Genomic DNA, 27517 nt, shown 5'->3' with positions numbered 1-27517 from the left:
TAATGAAGGGTGCATTTTTTGGCTTTCACCAAGGTGTTGTTGTGATGGAGATAACAGTTTCTCCTGCATTCCAGCAGGCATCTTTAGGTCGAAGTACTTAATGCCTTCTTTAGGCCGCCATTATATAGGAATGCCTGAGAAATTTTTGTCTCCATCACAACGATGACACAGTGAAACCCGAGAAATGCAGACTTCATATTTTTTAAAGTTGAACGAAGGAGAGCTGTGGAACAGTGGGACATATATAAATATATATTGACTATAACACCTACCTAGCATTAATGATTTAATTTTTGATTTACCGATATAGAAAAATTTATGGACAGCCAATGTAGAACTAAAATTTTAACCTCATTTGAAAAAGGCCAGATTGGTGCCCATGCGATGCCACTCCACGTGACGTCACAGGGACCTAGTTTCTATACGAGTAGATAGGAGTTTTACGTAGTCTGAGATTGCCAATGCATGCATGAGGCACATAGCTCAGGGAAACATGTCTTAATAATCACTTATTAAAACTGCCAATGGTTGGAAAGTTTCCTTCATTTGATAAGGTATTAATAATCCTTATTTAAGCCAAACGCTACCTGCTTATGGGGTACTATGCAACCTGCTATAGCAGCCTGCATCGCAGCGGTGCATATATCCTCGCCCCAAGTTCACCTCAGATGGTGGTGCCGGGAACCAAAATGATGTCACATGGGCTTTTCCCAGCATTCATACTTAGCCATCTCATTTTCGCACGCTTGAAAATTTTTGCTTTTCATTTAATCAGGAAAAAAGATTTCGTATTTAAAAATCTAAAAGCGTGAAATGCGTACTCCAGTAGTAATAATCTTTCAATTTAGGCAATAAAAAAATAATAGGAAACTACCCTATTCTTCCCCACTTAGATGAAGATACACCTATTTTTCAGTTTATTGTTATCTCAATGAGATATTCTTTGGATCAGGGAAATCTAATTCTGCATGCACAGAGTGCCTCACGACTTTTCCATTGGCCATATATACGGTATAACTAAGCTTCCCGGTAAGGCAACTGGTAGAGCACCCGGCCGGCAACTGGGAGGTTCTGAGTTCAAGTCCCATTCAGGCTGCATTTTTACCCTCTGGTTTGCTACCGGAGGGCCTCATGCCACCTTCCAAAATGGGGAAATAAAGAAAAAATTATGTATGTATCTACTGTGGTAGGTATTAGTTTGATGAATTGTGCAAGGGCACAGAATGCATTGATATTTTGTAATTTATAAGATTTTTCATGAATAGATTATAATATAATGGGGTGCCCTTGTTTAAAATGAGTTAACCTAACATTTAATTGACTTTACTCCCTTAACCTTTTCCGTACAATACACGTATATATATGTGTGGACGTTTCCTGACCCGGGAGACGACGGCCGTATATTTACGTGTGAGATTTTCCAGGTGAACGAAAGCTGTATATATATGTTTTCTAGCTCTCCCCCTTTTAGGACGGTCGCGAGTTTACGTCGTTTTTGTCTCGGGACCCAACCCTGCAGGGTTTAGGATTTACCCTCGGAATCCGGGAGCAGGTACCCGGACTCCTCCTCCTTTATAACCCCTCTTAGCAGTAAGGGACAGCAGTCATACAATTATTTATCCAGTCACGTTTCGAAATAAATATTTGTTCATTTCTCAAGAAAAATAAACTAAGAATTGAATTATTTGTCCTTTGAGCTGCGTTTACAATTTTTAAACGAAACTCTACGATAAATATTAACTTATATCTTGAGTTATGTGTAAAAATCAACATGGAAATGGTTGCTAAAGTAAATGCGTTAATATTGACCTTAGAACTTTGTTTAAAATTTGACAATGCTCAGAAAAAAATGAGGAATTCAATTCAAAGTCTGCTATTTACGTGCAAGCAACAATTATCCATTTGCTAAATACATGTAAGCAATATATAAGTTGACCGCGAACCAATGCCGCAGGTATGGTCGTAAACCCGGAAAGGAGGGAGCACAACTACTCTCAGAATCCGAGATAATGCGAAGTCCCAGCGTGGAGGGGTCGAAAAAGGTTCAGTGAGACCCTACTTAATGAATGCCCTCCAAAAACACACAGCTCTTATTGTCCATTTCACACCGGGGTGTTCAATAAATGTAACATGTAAACGTACACAAACAACCATGCCCTGGACCGGGGAAACCTACCCAGGCCGGACTCGAACCCGCGACCTCTTATTTGGCAGGCGAGAACGTTACCCCGCCGCCACCGAGGCCGGCATGCCAAGCCAAGGCGAGAACGTTACCCCGCTGCCACCGAGGCCGGCATGCCATGCCAAGACGAAAACTCCGCCGTCTCGAAAGGGTTAACCATTATTAGGTAATACCTGATCTTACATAATGGTGAACAGGATATCAAAGTGTGAGAGATAGAGACAAACCAGATGGTCAGAAATCACCTGAATTTGATGAATATCCCTGAAGAGTCCTTACTGGCTCTATCTCACCACTGATATTACACTCTGCAGTGGGGAAAAACCAATGGGCATAATATATAGGGGAGGTGGCCTGGCCACCCTCCCACCCTCAAAATGATGATCTATTTATGCCACTGTGGAGAGGAGAAATGCAAGACTGAATATGCTAAGCATTTTTGGGGGATTTGAATGCCTTACCAACCTTTAAATTGAAGAGTTCAAATTTTTAAGGAATCAACAATGATCCATTTTAGTCATCATTTGATAGATTTCTATTTGGTTACAGCTTTGCATTGATTTATGGCACTTGTGGAAGGATATACCTTGTATAGGCCTAAAGCCGAGCTGGCAGGAATAATTGAAAATTGCTCATCTAAGCATCACTTTCATCAGATAGATGGGTCAAAGGGTTGGAGTGAGACGATGGGTAGTCTACTTCAACAATTCATGAGGGTGCATATATGTATACTATGCGTATATGCACCCTCATGAATTGTTGAAGATAGTGATGGAGTCAAGGCAATCACAAGCAGGCATATAGCCAGAAATTTTCTCCAGTTGAAACTTGGTTGGTATGCAGGTTGCCAGTGATTATAATGTGCTGTCAATTCACATGCATTGGAAAACCATACATTTCATTGAATCAGCCGTAAAATGCATTTGCATGGTGCTGAAAGATAAATTCATAATTGGTTATTGGCAGAGGTTGAGAAATTTAATTATGTATTTTTAAAAATGTACTGGTTGGGTATATAGATCCCCTCATGAGCTAGTGGTCTCCTCAACATAATGTTCTTTAGTATGGTGTCTACTGGTAACTCAAGTTAGAGACAAGCCAGCTACCAATATTGGCCACCTTTACAGGCTCAATGGCAACCAATGGTAGATCCAAGCTCTGGGGTCATGATAGGGATCTGTTTTTAAGAATAAAATTGAAAATTTTGGCTACAAAATGTGTATAAAAAAATTGGTATTTTTCAAATTTTACTCCAGAAAACCCTCTCTCCAGGGGAGATTCCCATACTCCCGGGACTCTGGGCCCAGACCCAGGCCATGAATTTGACCCCTCAAATTTGATGCTGAATCCAACTCTGATGGTAACATGTGCTATTACATCGACGCACAGGGCCGATATTGGCCCTATGTAGTTTTGATGCTTGAGATTAGCCTCACTTGATTTTGTACTATGTTGAAGATAATTTTTCCTTATTATCCTGAATTTTTGATTGATAAACACTGATACATATTCAACAAAGTGCCATTAAAGAATTGGTTATTTAACCTGTCGACCATTAATGGCACACAAACTATCATCGTAATTACGATGATAGTTTGTGTGCATCATCATCACATCAAAACATCAAAATGGCCAGACATAAATTATAAATTGTTGTGATTACCTTTATAAAACATGTGTTACTGTCACAAATAAAATAAACATGCTTAACCTGTCATTTTGACGGCTGTTGGTCTTTTAAGGCAGACAAGTGGTATAACTCCATTTCTATGTGAAAAAATAATATATATTTTAACAGAATAAGTACATACCATGAAAATAAATAAAAGTCAGAAAAAATTAAGAAAAAAAATAATTCTAGGCCATATGATGAAGTAAGTACACGTTACCCATCAAAATGACAGGTCTGCATGGTCCTTCACTGGTGTTGACTAAGATTGCATCTCTCAAAACAATCAGGAGTAATATTGAGGGATTGATCTCCTCAACCTCCTTCCCTTTTGAATATGGCTTATATGTTCGAATAACTGCATGGAATGAGGTTAATTATAAGATGATGAAAGTCATAAGTAATTATCGCTTACACTCATATGGATATGGATACCCAAAAATAATAGGAATCTTACCCAGTGGTCAAAATATATATATGCTAGGTACCTGCCATTTCAAAAGGGTCAAGGGTTAAAGTACTAGCACTAAGTTTATTTTGTCCTTTGAAGGCTTGAAGCATGGAAGAAATTTTTTCTTTATGCCTAAAGTGGCGTGTCATCTGGAGTGTCAGGTGAAACCTTCAGCTCTACACAAACAAAATGCATACAAGAGAACTCGTGACTTAAAGTGAGTACCCAAAGGCGTTGTCATATTAATCATCTTGAGCGATTTCGCTACCTTAAAAATACTATCTTAATAGTTAATATTCTTACATTATAATCTGATTTGGATCTGAAATCTTGTATTGCTGCAATTATAGCTTCAAATAACTTTGTCTTGAACACATCCACAGAAACAGGAACCTCATTCACCTGATTCCAAAGAAAATCATCTTTACTTTAATACATCGGATTTATTGTATTGATTATACCATTTTTTGGTGTGCGTAGGTACTAACCATCTTTGATATGGAGTTTAAGGAATCTTGAAACACAGCATAATTTTCTTTAATATTATCGAGTTTCACAATTTCAGTGAATTGGGCTCCAACTATTGAAATGCCCAACCCTGTAATTCTATTGTATCCTCTAATGGAGCATCCGAGCGTGATGACTTCTTGCAGTGCCTACAAAAAAAATGTTTTCGGTAAATCTCAGATGCTATAGGCAACATAATAAATAATGTACAGGAAATCTCGTGCAAATGTCGCTTTATATTAATGCCCATTTCTCACTGATTTGCAGTTTTCTAGTGTCAAAAAAGTCATCGGATATCCTGTGTCGACGATTAAGTAATGCACTGGCTGATGCTTAAATGCCGACCGTGAAGATTCTAAGTAACGATTCATTATTTACTAATTTCGTTTCTCTAAGGATTAAGCTCATTTAAGAGAACGTACAGAAAAATAAAAAAATGTATCAATATATTGTGGTCGATGAATTAGAAAAAACAACTCGCGTGGATTCTTAGCCGCTCTAACCTCTGCTTGACATTTCTCGAAGGTAGTTTGAATATCGCAGAATAAAACCGCTCGTGAAATATCATTTGTTATTAATCGATGGTAGCGACACCAGGCAGGAAACTGTTCAATCGCCCTGGCTCTGACGGAATCGTAGAATAAGTGTTGTATACAATGAGAAATCTTGATAATCCTTTGCTATCCCATGCTTTACAGTATTCTTGATGAAACGGATTCATATTTAGGGATCGGCGTTTACGTTTTTTGCCGACTTTTTGTACACCAGCCCCAGGTATGAGTACACTGTGGTGAAGAATTTCCGTCTTTTCTCGAATGTCAATGAACAAGGTTCAACATGGCTGCTTTCTTCGAATCTGTTTATGTTGGTATTGTCTAATTCGACTTTTATGACCTTCCAGAAATGGAGCTAAGAGTGGGAAATAAATATAGATTAGGACGGAAGATAGGCAGTGGATCTTTTGGAGACATTTACTTGGGTAAATATCTGTTTACAATAGTTGAAGTACAACAATGGTAGAATTTACGGATTTTCGTAAAACTTCGCATCATCAGGTGAATGTGGGTGTATACATTACTGATTGATTTACTGTTAATAAATACCGGATTAATAGTGGACATGGCCTTTTGTTTTGACTAAGGTCCGAGTTTTGGTTGATTTGAAGTATATTTTCGTGTTGACAGTTATCGTAGCTGTGCGGCTACATTTGTTTTTATGAAGTCTAATGTGGACCTATTGGAATATTAAAATGTAATTCATTGTATGCCCTAGCCAACTATTGGCTTAGGATAGTGTCCTGTGGAATATTTTATAAGTTATTGATCGTAGACGGTAGTTGGCTGTATGCTTGTCAACACAAGTAATCATTTCCGACATTTAACTTTTATTTAGGCACTAACATTTCTACCGGGGAAGAAGTAGCCATTAAACTGGAATGCATTAGAACAAGGCATCCGCAACTTTATATGGAATCTAGGATTTATAAAATAATGCAAGGAGGAGGTAAGTGTTTTGACTTAGGTCTTCGTATTTACGTTGGTGTGTTTTTAATACTACCTTCTTCTTTAGTTGGAATTCCAATGATAAAGTGGTGCGGATCAGAGGGTGACTACAATGTGATGGTTATGGAGCTACTTGGCCCTTCTCTGGAGGATTTGTTTAATTTTTGCTCGCGCCGATTCTCCTTGAAAACTGTTCTTCTTCTTGCTGACCAATTGGTAAGTTGTTTTTGAATAGGAAGTGTGAGTGAATTTAATGGTTTCATTGTTACCCAATTTACGTGGTTATGGAATGTAAGGTTTTCAAGTTTCTTGGGCTTATAACTACTCATTGGCGCGACAAGTTTCTCATTCTTTTACCGGGGACTAGCTGGCATCTCGTAATAAGTTGTCATAGTCTGTTTGAGAGATTATGGCCCTGATATGTGCAGAACGGTTGTGAGTGGAGAGGAGGGTGAGGCTCCTTCACTTATGTTCTTGGACATGTTTTGACCACAAATATGGGTATGAGTGATCGGTGGGATGGTCTAAGCGTTAAGGAAGTAATAGGAATCTTGGAAGGGCTTGCCGTTGTATCTTTTCACTGTTGTGAGCCAAACCAGTGAGGTTAGCAGTGATTTCCAGTGATCAGAGTGAGGCTTAAGAAGATAGTAAAAGAGTGACCTCACCTAATCCTGATGCAGGCCATTCACGAAAATATCATAATACTCCCAGTGGAGTCAAGTAGGCTATTTTCACATTTCGTTATTCTTGTGTGAAGATCGTCATTGTTTACAAAAACTTTAGGCTACAGCATGTTCAATAAACATGGAGCCAGGAACAAGGACGAGAAAACCTTCAATGAATTCCTCCTCTATCATCATAATTCTCTCCTTCACCAAAGCAGTACAGGGTCCCTCCTGCATAAAAAAACATAATTCAGATGCTCCTTCAACCCTTTGAATGAAAATATATCAAATGACCTCACCCTTTGTTCAAACCAGTTAGGAAAATAAAATTGGGGTGGAATACAGGGCATTGTCCAAGAAAAACTCAAGGAGTTGCAAAAACATGACTGACTTAGTTGTAAATTTTTGTGTTATAGTGGTGAGGTGTATTTTGTTGCAGTCCTGGCTGAGCAGCACGGGTTAGTGCTGACTTGGTACTACTTGACTTTATTTCACAAAATACTTTTTCTCTCTGGCTCAGGATGACTGTATCCATGGATGTAAATTAGTACAAAGGAAAGCCACAAAATTCCTGAGATACTGCTGGGAGATTATTCTGTTAGACAATAGGGATTCGGAGGTTAAATGCTTGGCTTTGATTGCGTTAGCTATTAAGAACAGATATATTTCAGATTTACCAAGAGGACATTTTATTTAAACCTCATTATGTTTCTAAGTTTAGCAGAAATGATAAAATAGGAAAGAAATTTTGAAGAGATACGAAAAGGAGATTGATTCTTTCTGGAATATTAAAGGACTTGAGTAACGCTCCTTGCACATTACATGGTTTCACCCTAGCGGGAAAAAATGCACGGGGCTTTTCCTTTAGTCCACTGAAGAAGTCTACGAGACCTTTCACATTGTTCAGTTTGAACACGGGCACGGTTTTTAGCCGCATCGCAGCCATCCAGTGCCACTGTGGCCACACGGCTACCGTATCATCTTTCTGCTTGGTGATCCATGTAAACAAATGTGCACTTTCACACTAGATGGTTTCAGCCGTGCACGATTTAAAACCGTGTGGTTTTTTCCCGCACGGGCGAAATCGTGTAATGTGCAAGGGGCGTAAATGTGTGGTGGAATCCAGTGGTCAAATCAGTCCAACTCCTTTTGTTTTCTTTGTAAAGGGCTGGTATCCTAACACCCTGTCACATGCCTATTGAGGTGGCTTTCTGGGCTTTATGTAGATATATACCTTGCTGATTTCTTCCTTAAATCCTTACATAAGGCTGCTTTACCATTGATATAAAGTCAAGGAAATTATAAAACAACTGGACTGGAAATCAGGGCAAAGTCAGAGAAATCAAGTATGGAAAGTTGGAACCCTGATGTAGTTATAAGTTGGTAATTCACTCTACCCTCTTACTTATTTATCTTCCTCAAAATGTAAATTCACTGCTAGCTTTTTTGCTAAACCTCAATCACTTACTGCCAATCAGCTAGCCTTGCAGATTTATTTCATTCTACAAACTCCTTTAAAAAGTTACTTACCTATCACCTCTTACAATACATAAGCTCTGTATTTGATCAAGGTGCAAAACTTTCCCCATTTTCACTCCAACTTCAATGACTTGTCTCATTCATCTTTGGTCTCCTGTTCTTCTATGCTGTATCCTGCATATCCAGCAGTGTATTAGAAGTTATAAGTACAAACTCTTTCCCTCCTTATATGGGTTAATGTTACAAATGTGTTCATAACCATAGAGCATCTGGCACATTTCCCCCATCTGCCATCCTGATTCAATTTTATTACCTTATAAATTTTATTTAATTACGTCTGTAATATCTGTTCTGGCCCCTTCTATATTGCAGGCCACGCTCTCATTCTGAATTCTCTTGAATTCATATGTTTGTTTGGAAGCTTTTAATCCATCTTGCCTCGGCATGATTGATAAATGTAATTGACTCTATCCCCAGCTTCCCCTTACTCCTTCCACTATTCTCCTCTGGTCCCTATTCTAGGGCTTCCACATTCCTTTATTCATTCTCACCCTTACTTCTGGGAAGGTAGTTGGGCCACCAAAAATTCAAGTGTAGTGAGTGTTCAATTTTATATGTATGTATATACAGTGGAACCTCGGTAAAACGACACCCCATGGTGCTCCAATAAACACTCGCTATAGCGAATTGTCGCTTTACCGGAGGTGGATCAAATAATAGCCAATGAACCTATTGTCAACACTTATATACGAACAGGGTTGGTGTGGCGACTGAGATATTTCCTGTACAATAAGCGTATGCATAAATCCTGATGGAAGGCGATGTTTATTGCATCATATTATTTCCTTACCGTAATAACAAACTTAATTACAAGTAAACTTTATCCTATTGTCAACACTTATATATGAACAAGATTTGTTTGAGGACGAAGATAATTTTATCTGAGAAACTGAAGCATGAATTCAGACAGAATGCGATATTTTTTGCATCACTAAATATTCTTACCTTAAAAGCAAACTAGCCGTTCAAATTATAAGCCCCGTACTGAATGAAAATCATTGCTTTGTCAATCATTTTTCCGATGCACAACTGACCAAGCCACACTTTTCTTCGCACTGACAGCACTTACGTGATCAATCCATTAATACGGTATTTGTTTACTGAAAATTCCAAGAATTATTGATAATGCTGTATCGCGGTTGTATCCTTCATCCAATGTTTCCATTGGTTTTTGTTTGGTTATGGTAATTGTTACCTGTTCGTTTCGTTGAAGGTAGGCGATAAATCGTATCGCATTTGTTTCCGCAGACGAAAATAGTAGAAGGTGGCGGAATGACCTTGCCTCGGGAAACTTTCTCTTTTATCAAGTGCATTTATCTGCATTATTGATGTAAAAAATTTGCTAATCGTGCAAAATAATGTTATTATAACAGCTGTTGTTTCACAATAATAAAGTAATAATTGGAATGTTCTGCCCGCGATGTTATTGCTATAATGTATTGAGTGCATGCACTGCAGTATGAACGATTTCAATCAAAATTAGCTATGGTACAAAAGATATTAACTTGAAAGTTCTTCGCGAAATATATTACGCAAATATGCAGATGTCAATTCAGTAATATATAAGTAAGCTGCAAGACACAGCAGGTAATATAAGACGCATGGGAAATAATATGTAACAATATATTGTATGCTTTTCATTTCATATATGAAATGAAAAGCATATTTATTTGATGAACCCTATGGACAACAAATCTAATAAGTATCAATTTGTTAATTTAAAATTCTCAATTCTCTCATGACTGTGAAACATTAAAAAGGATGTAGAAGTTTTGAAATAAAATTAAAGCGCACCATTAACTTTTTACAGACGCCCTTGCCAACAGCACATTACCTGCATCTAGAATAGGTAACGAAGTATAATTTGCAAAATTCCTCATAAATTATAAAATTAACTTAAGAAAATGTACAACATTAATAAACAAAATATATTATTCAAATAAACTTGTGTGAGACAATAAATATGCCGTTATTTCAATCCCCCACGGCTTGGGAACTCACTTAGACTCGATCACAAAATAAAATAGTAATTAAACATTTGATTTCAACGAAAATTATTCAAATAAACTTGTGTGAGACAATAAATATGCCGTTATTTCAATCCCCCACGGCTTGGGAACTCACTTAGACTCAATCACAAAATAAAATAGTAATTAAACATTTGATTTCAACGAAAATTAATTTAAAAAAGAGTCAAGCGTTGCTTGCTTCAATTTTCTTTCCGTTGCACGCATTACATACTTCTCAACAGCAGTAAACGATCCAAGATCGTCTGCTGAGGCACTGCTTGCCCTGTACACGTCATTGATTACGTCAAGGGCCTTTAACACATCATATTTTGGTGGAAGAGCAACAGCACTGTCCTCCAGATCCTCTGAATCAGAGCTCGATTCAACATGTACATCGTCATTGCGCACGGTATTTAATATGGCATCGTCAGTCATTTCCTCACGAGTGGGGGCAGAGTCATCAGCTTCTACAAAACTACTATAATTACACGAACCGAAATGAGTTTCTATCGATTCCCAACCTTCAGGGTCCTCCAAATTATTATCAAGCTCGATTTTATCGTCTTGATGAGCTGAAAAACCAGCATGTTTAAAGCACGAGGCTATTGCATCAGCTGATATTTTGTCCCAGCTACAAACAACAGCACGCATCGCATCCAAAATATTCCACTTCATCCTTTTGAAGTTTTTTAGTTCCAGTTGCCTGACTACAAAATTCACAAGCAAAGTTCTATAATGATGCTTCAACAATTTTATTATTCCTTGGTCGAGTGGCTGCAGTACGCTAGTTGCATTAGGTGGCAAAAAAACAAGTTCTGTATTCCTAAGGTCGATTTTTGGGTGGGCCGGGCAGTTATCCACAAATAAGACGACCTTCCTATTTTTACCTCCTATTCTTGCGTCGAACGCCCTTAGCCACTGAGCAAAAAGTCCGGAAGTCATCCATGCTTTGGAATTATTCTCATATGTGCATGGAAGATTCTTGATCCCTCTAAAACAACGAGGCCGACCCCACTTCCCAATAACCATTGGTTTAATTTTATCTGATCCGTCCATATTAGTACACAGAAGAACTGTTAATCGCTCCTTGCTCCTCTTGCCACCTTTGCAAGAATCACCCCTTACTGCAAGGGTTTTGTCAGGGAGTAGATTATAAAACAGTGCAGTTTCATCGGCGTTATATACATCTCGCGGGGAATACTTCTTGAGATATTCCACTAGTATTGGAGTCCAGTCTTCCATGGCTTCGGGATTCACAGCGCATGCTTCGCCACTAATTTTATGAAGAGATATACCCTTTCGCGCTTTAAATCGGCTCAGCCAACCTTCCGAGCACTTGAAGTTTTCTATTCTTAATCTGTCGCTAAAATACTCCGCCTTAGCCTTAAGCATAGGCCCATTCACGGGAGTTCCTGAAGATCGAATATGGCAAAACCATTCAAACAAAGTGTCTTCCAACACTTTATGGTCACCATTCCTCAAGCGCTTCTGGTGCAATGGTTTGCCCTCCCGCAATACGGCAGACCTAATCTTATCTTTGTTTTTTAAAATGGTGAACAGCGAAGAGGAAGATAAATTATTTCTCCTGGCCACTTCACTTTTGGACAGCGTGCCACTCTCGCACTGATCTATTATTTTGATTTTATCACTTAGATTAAGTGTTTTCCGCGTTTGAGCCATGGTGTCTGCCTTTCAAACCCTCTCTCCTTACGCGACTCACTGACGTGCGGGTGTGCTGTCGACTGCCTCCTACCCGCCAAAATCATGGTCCTTATAAGAGATTCCGCTTTCACCCCTCAAACCCCTCAAACGCCGACCCTCAAACACAACTCTGGGCACAGTGCACTCACTAGGGGAAATATGGAACTAACTGCGCTGTCGGCGGCGGTATATGCTTTCGCACTGTGCCCAAAGTTGTGTTTGAGGGGAGGGGTTTGAGGGGTAAAAGCGGAACCTCACGCAAAAATCCCGAGCCGGAGATAGCAACCAGTATGTAAGGGGCATGGCCAAAATATTTTCACCAAAATTAACTACTTCTTTATCGAACGATAGTTTACCAGATAAATTTGAGACGGAGCACTCCATTAACTTCATTTCTAACAGATCGCTAGCAATTACAGAGATTAAGGAGAAGTTTTTCCGGTGGCGAAACCCTCGCTATGGCGAGAGCCAACACCAAAGGGGCCTCGTAAAAGCGGATTTCTTTTACATGCTAATCACAGGGTCAGTTGACGGTGCATCCGCGAACTCTCGTAATAGCGGAGGTGTCGCAATAGCCCGTACTCGCTTTACCGAGGTTCCACTGTATTTTTATTCAACGTCATTATTGGTTTCTCCCTGTGCTAGGATACATTATATTTCCATCATCACGATTATTTGATCGTATTCTCTAATTTGATTTGACTGATCCACAGGTGGAAAAGTTGATTTTGGACTGTTAAGACCATTATGTCATGAGTTATATTGGTGGTCACTGACCCTACACACTTAATTATTGCTGATGTGGCCTAATGTTGGTATTATCGGGACTATTTAGTGATGCAGCATCCTTTCACTAAGTTTATTAACAGCTGGTATCAACGTCATTTATAAGCAAATATAATTTGCTATTAACTGGACACTTATGGCCATTGTGCTCTCTCATTGATCATTTGTATAATGTCAAGCATGGTAATAAGTTTTCTATGCATTATCATGCTCCATCAAACAAAAAGAACATAAGTCATACATCACCATAAATTACCAAATGGTGAATTTCATTTTTACTTTTTATTTTTGACTTATATGGAGCTCCTTTATCAACCGCAGCCTTAGATATGAATTAACAATCTCTCTGCATCCCCTCATCAATATTCCTTTTTCATTTACCTTTTCCTCCCTCGTCTTTGCCTGTGGTATTAGCTAATTTTTCTCATTAACATTACTCAGCCAGCCAATCATCTTATTGTAGTTAGTTTATCATCATCACTGGTAAACAATACTAGGATTGGTTTGATGCAACTCTCCACTCAGTTCTCCTATAAGCTAATCTTTTCACACCTACGTATTTCTTCTCTTTCACATCCTTCTTTACTTGTTCCATATATTTTGTTCGAGGTCTTCCTTTTCCGTTCTTGCCTTCCACTTGTCCCTCGACGATTGTCTTCATCAGGCCATCATATCTCAAGATGTGGCCTATAACGTTGTTCCATCTTCATGTTAATGTTTTCATGAGGCTTCTCCTCTCTCCTACTCTTCTTAGAACTTCCTCGTTACTAACTTGGTTGATCGATTTGATCTTCATCATTCTTTTGTAGCACCACATGTCGAAAGCCTCTGTCCTTGCTAATAATTCTTAGTAGTGGATATATAATGGTTTCCACGTTAACATTTAAAAAGTTTATTTACAGGGCAAAGTTATGTTATGAAAATAAGTACCTGCAATTGTTTCATGTTAAAGAAATATCTTAGCTTAGGTAGGTGAGGAAATTGAGAAGCAGTACCATGATATCCTTTTTTTTACATTTAAATATCATTACAATAATGGCAGAGACAAAGTGATCATTTTTGTGCATACAGTGAGTCCTCGTTTAACGTTGTTGATTCGTTCCTGAAAAAGTCGACGTTAAGCGAAACAACGTTAAACGATGCAGTGTTTCCCATAAGAAACAATGTAAAAAAATTAAATAGGTTCCTAGCCATGATCCTAACAATCCATTTCTTCGTGAAGAATCCAGAATTTCCCGGGCGAGAATCCAAGGAGGCCAATTACCGGAGCCGTAACTTTAAGCAGACTTCGTGACCAATCGGGAGACACATGAATCAGGCCAAAATGAAAAAATCTGAATCTGACACTCGGAAGCACGAGGACGAAGGGCGAGTCAATTTTCGTGATGATATGAATTCTTTAACCCGGCGGAAATCTCGTGAAACATTCATTACCGATTATTCACTTCAGCATGATAACGATTCATTCGAAACGAAACGAATTTTCATAACGAAAAGGTTGGGAAGAAGGCATTTTTAAATGAAATATAAAAACTAAAAAGAAAGTATTTTAATGGCGAAACATCGATATTTTCAGTAACAGAAGAAATTTTAATTGTAAAAACTCGACCTGCAAACCTAAAACTCGACTGATCTCTCCAGCAGTTGCACCTTCATCAATTCTTTTAATTATACCAAGTTTTTGTTCTAATATCGCCGTTTTTTCTTCACGTCTGAAGAACCACCAGGATAGCCTCTTCTTCGTGGACATTTTTTTCTGTTGGCATCACAAAAATATACGGATAATGGGTAAATGAGGCGATAATTATTCGCTCAGATGCATATTTAACATACGCTACCCACGCCAACCTTTTCTGTCGAACGAAAATTACCAATCGCATTGGGTGCATCCAGGGGGAGCTCCGCTCACTGAGCGGATGGTGAGCGAACCACCGCTCTCCCCCTGGATGCGACCGCTCACCATCCGATCACTAGTGAGCGGCCGCCATGTTTGTGAGCGTACTCCCAGGTATGATCACTGATCACCGATCAGTGAGCGGCGGCGCGAGTTCAAAATGGTGCTGAAGAACTGTCGAGTCGAGCAGCCGTATTAATTATACATTGTAGCGTATCGAACGCTGGATGACTTATATGTAATGTAGGCATGTGAAATGCGATTGGCGGAAGCCCTTTTGTGATGTATTTATTCACTAAATTAGGTAGCCAAAACATTATTCTGCGGTGGAATTTTGTCGTAAGCCAGGTAAAGTTCAGATGAAGTCTTCGGTGAAAAATGGATTTTCGAGTTGATATGTGTTTTTAATTCTTTATAAATATTTCATATGCTTCAGATAAATTGAAATATATCTATATACGTAAATCGCGGGGTATTACTTGTACGGTTAGTAAAAAAATAAGGCGTGAGTATAATTTTTCTCCCGGGTTAACTATAAGTAATTGCTTCAACATTTCCTTCATGCCGTTTTACACGGGGGACGTCATTGCGCAATAGCTGAAGTATGTATGAAGTTAAAATCAAAATTGCGTCGTGTAAAGCGGTGAATTTCTATAACACACGCGAGATAATGAGCGTACATAAGGTACATTTATAAATTTTGGTCTTCTGGTAGAGAAACATATTACAGTGATATCAGGCTTAAGGGTAAAACCTTTCATGTGACCTTTGACAAAGTGAGTGGCATACATAAAGTAGACAGAACTAGAAATATTGAAGGTTAGAGGCTAAATCTATTATGTCAATAAAAAGTTGGCATCAACCAAGTTGTTCAGCGATTTTAAAAACCCTTAAAACAACTCGTTGGCGAACGACAAGAAGAGATAACAAAAATTTGTTTGTCATCAGCAGGAACATTAACCCGAGCACATTCAAAGTCCATTCCTCAATTAGAAGCTCATGTGGCACATAGCTCACTTCAAAAGTAATGTCAGATTTGGTTAGTACGATATCACCAGCATTTTTTTAATTTGACCTTTTTACCAGCACTTCCTCAAAACATCCGCAACACTACGTCCCGTAATGCTGAGATATAACTTCATCATTAGTCACCCAATTTTCACAGTTTATTGTGATAATAATAACAACGTCTACTGACGTCCTCGATCAATTATTAAATCTCATTCAAGTGACTATAAGACGAAGCGGATTTCACGGTATTAGCAAATGTGAAAGTATTTCTTTCTAAACATGGAAAATACGTCAATTTTAGTTCAATGACTTCTTTTTTCAAGACTTCAATGTCAGCCACCAGATTCCCAACGAAATGTTTGGACGATTGACACTAAAGGCATTTCCAACAAATATCACGCGACTCGTAAAGAACTGTTAGCGATACATCCTTAAGGTCCGTACATTAAGAGTGATATATATTCGGTACAGAGTCACAAGATATGAACTTATCACAGGAATTAAAGGATATTTCGCAGCCGCTACACGAAAGTAAACACAAGCGCTGGGCGCCATATTGAATGTTTTGCATTTCAAGTTCCCCACCAAAGCGCTCACTGAGCATTCACCATCCAGGGAGGGATGTGATCGCTCAGTGAGCGCTGACGTCACAGTCCGCTCACTGATCAAGGAGCGATCACTCCCCCTGAATGCACCCATTAATATAGTAATATTTACTATACATCAGATGCGCTTGCGTTCTATTCGCCATTCATTTTTTTTCGCCGCGCATAATTTGAACAACGTTATCGCGAAGCAATAACGACGTTAAATGATAAAGGGTTTCAATTTTTGGACAACGTTATCGTGAAACAACGTTAAACGGGACGACGTTAAACGAGGACACACTGTACTTGTTTCAAATGTTGGTAACCTTCTTTTTCGACAAAAAACTGATGATTCAGTTATGTTAACCAATTACATGATTATTGATCAATTAAACTTGTATTTGGAAATCGTAATATTTCTGTGTTTGTTTAGTTTTTTATTATAGTTTACTTAGTTTTTTATTGCAATAACTGGTTAGCAATAACAGTCATTGCAATAAAAAACCGGTAAATTTAATCAAATATCAATGTTTTATTTGTAAAGAACATTCTTTCAACTACTTTTCCTTATAGTCACATTACAAATTTAAACATTTGCCATAATGTGTGACATGTATTTTGTTTCCCAGCTTTGCACTCCTCTGCCACCAGTGTATTGAGATGTGTAGTCATAGCTGCTTTCAGTCCTTCATCAATTTTAAATTTCTTTCCTGCCGAGAAGACCTCGAGTTTTGTAAACAGATGAAAATCTGGGGGTGCCAAGTATGGTCTATAGGGTGGATGGTTGAAAGTTTCCCATTTGAATTGTTGCACATGTTGTTCTGTTATCTGAGTCGTTTGAGGCCTGACATTGTCGTGGAGGAGAATTTATGCTGCTAGACAACAATCCTCGCCGTCAATTTTGAATGGCTTGCTGAAATTTCTTCAGTGTCCGACAATATGCATTGGGATTCATAGTGTCTCTACGGGTAGTGAAGTCAATGAGCAGTACACCTCGCTGAACCCTGAAAATGGTTGCCATGACTTTCCGGGTAGACACCTCTGTTTTGAATTTTTTTGGCTTGTTTGGTGAATGAACATGATGCCACTCCATGGATTGTCTTTTACTGGTAGGTGTTGCATAATAAACCCATGTCTCATCACCAGTGGCTATGCAAGGCAAGAATGAGTCCTCTTCACGAGAATAATTTTCAAAAAACATCAGTGCTGCAGCCATGTGGGTGGTTTAGTGGTTGTCAGAAAGCATGCAAGGGACCCATATTACTAATTTTTTCTGCATAATGCTGGTGATCCTCAGCAATTTCATGAATAAATAACTGTTCATGAAACAATTTTCATTGATTTCAGCCTTCACAAATTCGTTAATTGAACTAAGCAGTTTGTCTGTAATGACTGACGGCCATCCAGAATGCTTGTCATCATGGGTGTTTATCTTTGCCCAAGCTGAAATTATGCCACCAGCGCTGAACAGATGACTCATCCATAACAGTCTCTCCGTACACCTTCTTCAGTTAATGATGAATATAACAAGATTTCACATTTCTTGCATTGAAAATACTAATCACAGCCCTGATTTCACAAATACCGTGTTCTCTATTTTCTTGAACGTAATAAACACTCGCAGAAAGAACACAGTCAGTACCAGCAAGGTGTAACTTTGCACTCAGACAGCTGAAATACAATTGAACGTACTAGAACTTATCTGGCGGCTACACTACTCACCAGTGCTCCAAACGGTACAAACAGGTACTACTTTCCGGACGTCCCTCGTAATTGGTGAACATAATTGAATTTTAATGCAACAGAAATGCATTTTCTTGATCATATAGCTGAAATACTATCTGGCCAATATGCAACAAATTTAAGCATCACGGATGAAAAAATGGAATTTGATCAAGGTTGCATGAAATTTGGTACATTTGTTTCTTGGACAATAATATGTGATTATGCTCAAAGGATCCTCATTCTGTATGTGTAAGGGGTGGATGAGGGAAGGTGAATGGGATAGGGGGGAAAACAAAAAATATTTTTGAAAGTATGATTTTCAGGCCAGGCTTACCTAGATTTTCTTAATAATACAAACCAAGGCCTGTAGTAACAGTGTTAAGGTTAAAAACTTTCTGCAAACCAGAAGTTGCCAAAATGGTGCCATCTTTAAAGATAGCAGCCATTTTGGAAAGCGCCTATTTTAATGCATATCATCGGGTGTTATTTAATGTATTTCTGGTATTATAGAAAGCATCCGTAGACACAGAATTATGTTTTAACCCTTTTAGTGCGGGCCGATATATCAGCTCCTACATAGTACATTATTTAATTTGCTGTAACTTATTACATTGATATATTTTATTTCAGTAAATGTTACATTAAATATATTAACCAGTTTAACCTCAATAATAAACAAAACTGCTTATGGATATGTAATGACATAGCTTTGTATTGCTATTTTTTTTCCTAGTTGCTACATTTTATGAAAATACCCTCCGCATTTCTCACCAGTACTCCAGGAAGAAGGATAGCATTAAGAGGGTTAAGAGCTGTTGTGGGCCATTTTATCACATTTTACTCAAAATTTAAAATTATGATCATTGACATATTTTACTTACTAGCAGTATTTGTAGTAGTTTGGTACAGTGCAACCTCGATATAACGACACCCCACGGTGTACTAATAAACACTCGCTATAGCGAATTGTCGCTTTACCGGAGGTGGAGCAAATAATAGCCAATATACCTGTTGCGAACAGATGTACAGGAACAGGAGTGGTGCGGCGACAGATAAACATCTATCCGATAAACGTAAGCATAAATCCAGACTAAAGGCGATGTTTTTTTGCATCACTAAATTTCCTTACTCAAACAATGACTAACTATTCAAACAATTTATAAGCGCCGCACTGAATAAAAATCATGGAAAGCATTGTTTCGTCAATCATTATACCAATGCACAACCGACAAAGCCATTTTTCTATGCACTTAATTAGTTCATTTACGTTATCATTCTATTATTTTGGTATTTTCCACTGAAAATTCAAAAATTAATTGATAAAACAGTATCGCCGTTATTTAATGCCTCAAATGTTTCCATTGGTGTATGTTTATTGTTTCTGTACGTTATGCGGCAGTGAAGTGAAATAACGCATTACATTTGTTTCTACAGGTGAAAACGGTGGAAGGTTGTATAACGTTCCCGCCTTGGAAGACTTTTTCTATGAAATAATGTAATACCTACATAATTTTCGGTAAAAAGTTTGCTAAGCTTGAAAAATGATGTGATTAAAATTGCCGTTGTTGAAAAAAAGTTTCTTTTTGAGTGTTACGCTCGCGACGTATTTGAAGTAATACACCGAGTTTACCACGGCACTGCAAACGAGAGTTAGTTGTTCTGCGAGTTCTTCCAGCGGCCACCAGGGGATTCTCGGCTACCCACGTGACAAAAGAGAGCGCCAGTACGACTCCGACCACTGACGCGAATAGTTCACCCTTGTAAATCCGCAACGGAGAATAAATACGTCCATCCGGGCAATTCACGCTGAGTATCATTGCTTCGTACATCCTACATCATCGCTAAGGCGCACTACCTACTTTTAGAGGCATCATTGCAAGAAATATCTCATACTGCAAGGGTTTTGTCGAGGAGTTGTAGGTAAAAAAAAGTTCCGTTTCGTCTATGTTATATGACGCGGGGAATACTTCTAAAGATACTTACGATCGGAGTCCTTTCTTCCACGACTTTGGGTTTACACCGCAGGCATGACCAGCAATTATGAGGTGGAGATAACGCTTTGGTGCTTCGCATTAGTATAATCAACCTTCTGCACTCTTAAAATTCTCGATTCGCAATCTATCCCTGAAATGTTCCGCTTTAGGCTTAGGCGTAGCCCCTTTCTCAGAAGTTCCCGCTGATTGGAATGGGCAAAACCACCCGAACAAAGCTCCTTATAACTATTCATCGTCTGCATTCCTTGGGCGCTTCTGTGTTTTTATAATTTTGCAGAGCGAATAGGAAGATAAATTAATTTCGACACTCTAATATTACTCCTTTATTTTTATTTTCTCACTTGACGTGTTTGGTGTTTTTTTGGCCATGGTGACTGCCATCAAATGCTTTCTATTCACGCAACTCACGGACGTGCGGATATGCTGCCGACTGCTTTCTGCCGTCCGAGGAACAAAAGAAGATGAAGCGTTCGCGAATGCTAATGCCGCTATATTTTCACCAAAATTAACTACTTATTTATCGAACGACAATTTACCACATAAATTTGAGACTGAGCACTCCATTAACTTCATATCTAACAGATCGCTAGAAATTACAGAGGTTAAGGAGTCTTGATGAAAGTCCGGCGGTGAAACCCTCGCTATGGCGAGGGGAAGCACCAAAAGGGTGTCGTAAAAACGAATTTTTTAACACGCTTATTATAGGGTCAATTGACGGTGCATCGGCTATCTCTCGTTATAGCGGGGGTGTCCCTATAGCCCGTACTCGCTTTAACGAGGTTCCACTGTAATATGTAATTCATGTTCATTAAGTATGAGAGCTTCAAATAATGCATAGGGTGTTTTCAATGTGTCAACGGAATGTATAAAATAACTTGTGTTTGGAAGTCATTGTCAAAATTGCTACAGTAACACGGCAAAGCATAGAAAAGTATGTCGTGCTCGTTTTGCCTGCGGAAATAGAAAACAAATTAGAAAAATATGAAAAAAGTGAATGATTTTTTTTCTCTTTGGATTTCTCGCTCAATTTGGAAAAACATGCATTTTTCCTATTGAATTCCCCATGCATGCAATGCTTTACTTGGGTGACTTTCCATGCTGCCATCTAGCCGATGATCATTGCAGAGGTGATAAAAAGGAATACAGAAATTTTCATGAGTGTTCCTAATTAAGAAAATAATGCTAGTCATGATGCTTGCATATTATTCAATGCTTAATTGACCATAATTCCAAAATGCGGACATTGCAGTGAAGCCTTCTGCTTCATAATATCAAATCTTCCTCCACCATGCCTGAGACTAACTGCTACCTGAGCGGACCGAGAGCAGTCACTCCTATTAATGTTGGCCGTCACATAGATCTTTAATCATTAATTGGAATCGTATTTCTTTTCTATATATTTCATGTACCATCTTTGGGTTTCTTTTTTCATTACAGATTTGCAGGATTGACTTCATCCACAGCAAGAATTTGATCCACCGAGATATTAAGCCTGACAATTTCTTAATGGGCTTGGGGAAGAAAGGAAACCTTGTTTACATTATTGACTTTGGTCTTGCTAAGAAATATAAGGATTTCAGGACTCATGTGCATATTCCATACAGGGAGAACAAGAATCTGACTGGAACTGCTCGATATGCCAGTATAAACACTCACCTTGGTGTTGGTGAGTGCCCATTCTTAGGCTATCAGGTTGATTTTGGTACTTACATTTATGGTGTAATTATGAATGCCAATTCTGTAGTTCAAGGTTCATTCTGAGATTGAATGTTGTTTTTTGTGCATATGTCTATTCTAATATGTTGTGTTGACAGTAGTTAATGCTTTATAAGCTTGATGATGTGGTGCTTTATATTGAGCCTGAGGATATTTACTAAAGGAATTCATATATCTTGAGAGCTGGGAGGCAGGCCTTATATTTTTAGAGATATGTGTCCTTCAACATATGCCAAAGCAGGGAGATATCAGTTTTCGGTAGGTTGGAAAATGCCTGAACTCAAGGGGGGTGGGCATTGGTATCATTAAGATAGGTAATGGTGTTTTTTATGAATATTTTCAACCAGTACCAGTTGCACTACCAGGATGCTTAGATATACCATGATTTTTGGTGTGGGTGTTTGGTCCTGGTAATGCAACTGGTGGAGCATTCTTCCTAAAGTGAAAGGTTCAATGTTCGAGCCCCATTCAGGCTGCATTTTTACCCTCTGATTTTGGGCCTTTTCTATCTTCCACAGCAACAATATCTTTGTTCATTTTTTGTTGTGTGTACTTATTTATTTCTCCTCCTCTGAAATGTATGTTTATATCATTATGTGAATGGATGAAATGGTGTGGACGGACCTAGTGGGCTTATTTCACTTGGGCTCAGTGTGCCCCAAAACGTATTCCTGTCTCTTTTTTACTATCGTGTGAGTGTATAGTTCTTTGCTTCTTTCTTTTTTACTCATCTTGTTCTTCTCTTGTTGGTTAGTGGTGAACTGACCCTGTGCAATCTAGTGGTCGCTTTGGTGTGCCCAAGGGAAAAGTTTTTTAGAGGTATAAACCCTCACCAAAATCATGTTAAATTAAGTAAAAAAAAATTTATTTAGTTCTGTTGCTCAAATAGGAGTGTGTCTCTTATACGGGTTAGTACGGTATTTTATTTGGTACTGTACATTTAATATATATATAATGGCATCCACGATGAAAGTTGAAATCCCTTGAGATGTGGCATCATTGTTTCTAGTTCCTATGAATGGGAGGCAGTGTTGTTGAGCCCTATGTAGTGTGCTGTGAACTAGTGGCTTCAGTGAACCAAAATTAAATTCATGTCTTGAAATATCTATTAAGGCCTGGTTACACGGTACATTAGAATGTACAAGAATCTGTACATTTTTCTGAATGGTTTTCTGAACAGATTCTTGTACATTCTCATGGACAAGATCCACGAATGGGTGGTTACACGGTACATTTTTTCGGACATTTTTTCGGACATTTTTTCGTACATTTTTTAATGCGCAACAAATTATTTCAACTTCAAATATAAACCAATGGGGAACATGCAAACTTTTTTAAAAGTACTAGAATAATAAGATCCTTACCTCAAATGTACTTGCCGAAAATTTTGCGGATGAATAATGTTTTATAGCTGAGATATGAGTCTTTAAAAATAATCTTCTTCGACTGTTTGAAAACACGTGACGGAGCGTGCGCGCGTTACATCACGGCCTGGAATCCACTGATGACAGACTGAGGAAGTGGATAGAAAAACTGTCTATTTAGGGACTCAAACGCAAATTTGGCGAATATAATTGCTGCTTTAACGTCAAACTTCGGATTGTGAATATATTGGGTTGCCAAGGCGTTGTTGAAATAAATAAAGGCGATTGTTTGGGGGGCTTTGGAAAGATTAAATTAAAATAAGTTGATTGCAGATTGTGATCTACGTTACACACCTACATCATTTGCTTAATGCAGTAAGTATATTGTAGTATGGACCTTCAATAGAAAAACGTGTGAAAACCATGTAAATAGTGTATCCCATAAAACCATATAAAGTGCCCCGACGTCTAGTACCTCTATTTACTCGCCGGAGAAGTTTTTTGCTTGTGTTCGAAGGGACAAAAATAAGAGTAATGAGTGGTTGATGATTCACAGAATGGAGTCAAATACATTATCTATATTGTCAACGGGATATCCTCAACGTAAGTACACTATTAAATCAGGGTTACCGCAGGATTTTATCAAGTTACTTATTTCACTTGGTAAACAACTCTAGAAATGCACCTATCATTCTACCCATTGTAGGATCAAATTATAAGGAAAGTGGCTGTTTACGAGAATAAATACTGATTACGATTAAACCACGGTGAAAAATAAGGAATGTAATGGGCGGCCGGCCTCTCGTCACAAGGAGCCCCTAACAAGGAATATTCTCAAAGTGTCTTTCGCCGATATCGTTAAAATTTTGTTGGATAGTAGTGTTCCATAATAAAAGCACATTTTCAAAATTTCTCGTGCCCTTAAGCCTTGTGATATAATAAACAGGACATAATAAAGGCAGTTGAATTTTAGATTTGAAAGCGAGTGTGTCGTGATTTCTCTCCATCCTTCTCCTGTGAATCGGCGCACGCTGCAGGAATATACGAGAAAAAAATATGAGGCTTTTGGCAAGGTAAATTCAATATTTATTACTGCGATGCCCATAACGTTCGCTGTGTCAACGCAACACCTAAAATTTCGACTCGCTTTGCAGTCGGTCTCGATTCAAAAACAGGAACTCGAGTAAATACAGCGTAAATAGTACTTGAATCTCATTTCTTTGCCTATCACATGCTTTTTATGACCTTTTAACGATCATTTGGATCTCAATCTTGGACAGTTCTCGCGGTTCATACATTCAGCGCCTTTCCATCTGATCCTTCATTTTACCCATCCCCTTTTCTTGTGTTCCATTCTTTCGCTACCTATATCCAATCAGTGAGATATCCAAGTCAAGCAAGATCATATCAAATCGAAATAACTATCGGGGCCGTACGTAAACAAAGAAGTCGCCTATACAAGCCAGATGAAATGAATGTCGTTTTCGTATTCTGCCACCAGGTGACTCTGAGTTCAAATTGTATGATTGTCTGAATGAAATTAGAGCAGGCGTTCAGAAACTCATACATTCTTACATTTTGCGTGGTTACACGGTGCATTTTCGCGTTCATTCTGAGATTCAGACATTCTCACATTTTCTTGTACATTCTCATGTACCGTGTAACCAGGGCTTTAGACTTGGTCCAGGAGAGTGTTTGGACTGCTTTTAACACCAAATATAGTTTTTATTTAGTCCATGCCATGTATTTTATGCGTGTCCTTAATCATTTCAGAACAAAGCCGAAGAGATGATTTGGAATCATTAGCTTATGTATTAATGTACTTCAATAAGGGTTCATTACCCTGGCAAGGTCTCAGAGCAGCAACAAAGAGGCAGAAGTATGAAAGAATAAGTGAAAAGAAAATGTCTACACCAATTAAGGAACTTTGCAAGGGTTATCCTGGTAAGTGCTCTTTTTTTGTCTATTGAATTACAATTTTTTTTTCTTTCCATCTCACTTCACTCAATCTTAGTACTTTTATTCCTTCTATTTTTTTAAATTTTCTGAGGTAATGTGTTGTTATTATTTTTCGTACATGTATGTTTGATTAACTCTGTGAGCCTGTTTTTTAAATGTTTTGTTAAAACCATTTTTAATTGTTCCATTATCGAAACTTGTTGTTAAAGATTAATGTTTAGAAATTAATGAGGATATTTAAACCCAGTAAAGATTTGGAGTTAATTTTTATCAGTGAGCTATCAAGAGCATTGAAACTTGTAGTTATTCTAAAATTATTTTTGTTTAACCTTTTGCTACCATAGATCCTTATTTTTCTGTATTTTTATTATTATTTATTTCTTTTAAATTCTTTTTACAGGCGAATTTAGTGTGTTTTTGGATCACTGCCGGTCTCTCAAATTTGAAGAAAGGCCAGACTATTCCTTCCTTCGTCAAATGTTCCGGACTCTCTTTCATCGACAAGGCTTCACATATGACTATGTATTTGATTGGAACATGCTTAAATTTGTGAGTATATATTATAAGCAATCACTTTTTATGTGGTAGACACCCATGGTACTATGCAGAAGATTGATAATTCCGGTACTCACATAATGAGAGGCATTCTGGATTTTCCTCTTGCTTAGATCACTTTCCTTTCAGTGAACTCTTCAACTAACCTTATAACTGCCATTATGATTGGAGTAAGGAATGAACAAAAATATTGTCTTTGCACGAATCTATGAGGAGATTTTTTTCCCCTCCAAACTTCTGCTGAAAAGAGTTCCAATGGGTTGAAAAATTCTTGAATGTGGGTTGTTTGATCTAAATTATGATACCATAGTTTGCCCCTGATAGCTTCACAATGAAAAACCTATGTTAAAAATATCTCTAGTATATTTTAGCTTATTTGATTTTACATTAAATTCTCAAAGGTTTCAGAAGAATAACAAAACGAAACCTAAAACTAAAACTGCATTAATTTCTGTTGTCTACAGCAGGGGCACTTGCTGGGAAATACAGTGGATCTAGGGATTAAGATGAGTACTAAAAAAGAAATAACCTAATACACAACTTTCAGTATAAAGTTCACAATTGTGTCGCAGTGGTTCTAAAAGTACTTCGATAGCAGAAATTTTTGATGAAACAAAAGAATAAAGTCATGCCTGAGAATTAATAATGGGAAAACTGAGTTGTAAGAATTTTGACATCATGAATGTCTTGAAGCACCATTGCCATTTTTTAAACTGTGCTATAAAAGAGAACCTTAATTAAAGATGTACTGAATAATATACCGTATAAGCGTGTGTAAGAGGCGCACCTTTTTTCCCAGAAAGTGCAGCCGATAATGAGGGTGCGCCTCTTACATAAACTTCTTATCTTCCCCTCTCCCCTTCACCGGTGGCCAGTCCAAGGGGAACTGAGTGGCCTTGGTTTTCAGCTTGAGTCAGTAATCTGAAACCCTGGGTCAAAAACAAGCGGCAGGGAGGGGAGTTTCTCCCTTAGTGACGTATTTTTAAAATGCTCCTGTTGGCATTTCTTGTAATCATCGCGCCGTTACGTCGGTACCCCAGAGGTGAACATGGAAAAGATTGCGAGGGGTTTTTCGCTCTGGAGGGCGCGCTAAATTTACTGCTACGAGTGGGCATCCCACGGCATTTACAGTAAACTCTTGATTTTACGAAGTCAGTGGGACCAGAAAATTGGCACTTCGTAAAATCGAGTTTCGTAAATTCAAACCTTTTTCATAAGTCACGAAAAAAATGTTCGCTTTTGTTTCTTCCGCCGTTTTTTGTCTTTAGTGGTCTTATTTAAATGTTTTCGGTGGTTATTCTCGGTATAATTCATAGAAAAGGCTTTTTGGTATCGATTTATGATGTGAAAAATCGTTAAATAATTATACCACCATAAAATTCCCATTTCTTGTTCATACTTCAACATCAACGATCGCTAAAGAAATTCCCGACCAGTTTAGAAAACGTAATCAAATAATGAATTGCAATGTTTATTATAAGAATTAACAATTATAAATTTGTGGTTAGGAGCCAATAGCTACTATTAAGTATGCAAAAGATAGATATTTGTTTCTGACACCCACGGAATTTTAGCGGCAGCCGGCCTAACCGCCATTTATGTCGCCCTCTATCGCTCAGTGACGAGAAAAAAAGAAAAACAAGGGTCTTAGCCCGTTTCCAAAATAACCTTCGTAAGTTAATATTTCGAGTTACTTCGTAT

The 27517-nt window shown here is 38.2% G+C and overlaps 1 protein-coding gene and 1 long non-coding RNA gene across 4 annotated transcripts in view; one reads left to right on the top strand and one right to left on the bottom strand.

Moving 5' to 3' along the window:
* Positions 1-4606: 4606 nt before the first annotated feature.
* Positions 4607-5297, bottom strand: LOC124158461. The gene is made up of 3 exons (XR_006864800.1): positions 5067-5297; positions 4791-4958; positions 4607-4704 (listed from the first exon to the last, which is right to left on the bottom strand). It is a non-coding gene; the product is annotated as an uncharacterized LOC124158461 (long non-coding RNA).
* A 126-nt stretch (positions 5298-5423) lies between these two features.
* LOC124158402 (casein kinase I-like) overlaps positions 5424-27517 on the top strand; it is a 46869-nt gene continuing 24775 nt past the window's right edge. Inside the window, exons 1-7 of one of the 3 annotated variants that reach the window (XM_046533493.1) lie at positions 5428-5583; positions 5711-5788; positions 6202-6312; positions 6379-6527; positions 21660-21888; positions 25076-25246; positions 25662-25810. In XM_046533493.1, the coding sequence (XP_046389449.1) occupies positions 5713-5788; positions 6202-6312; positions 6379-6527; positions 21660-21888; positions 25076-25246; positions 25662-25810 (885 nt within the window). In that variant the 5' untranslated portion in view covers positions 5428-5583; positions 5711-5712. Of the gene's footprint in view, positions 5584-5710; positions 5789-6201; positions 6528-21659; positions 21889-25075; positions 25247-25661; positions 25811-27517 lie in introns of all 3 variants that reach the window. The other 2 variants (XM_046533497.1, XM_046533484.1) reach the window with 2 other exon arrangements.

This window comes from Ischnura elegans, chromosome 1, assembly GCF_921293095.1.
Source record: "Ischnura elegans chromosome 1, ioIscEleg1.1, whole genome shotgun sequence".
NCBI classification, from domain to species: Eukaryota; Metazoa; Arthropoda; class Insecta; order Odonata; family Coenagrionidae; genus Ischnura; species Ischnura elegans.
The sequence above is the reverse complement of the archived record's forward strand: the minus strand, read 5'-3'. Positions and strand labels throughout refer to the sequence as shown.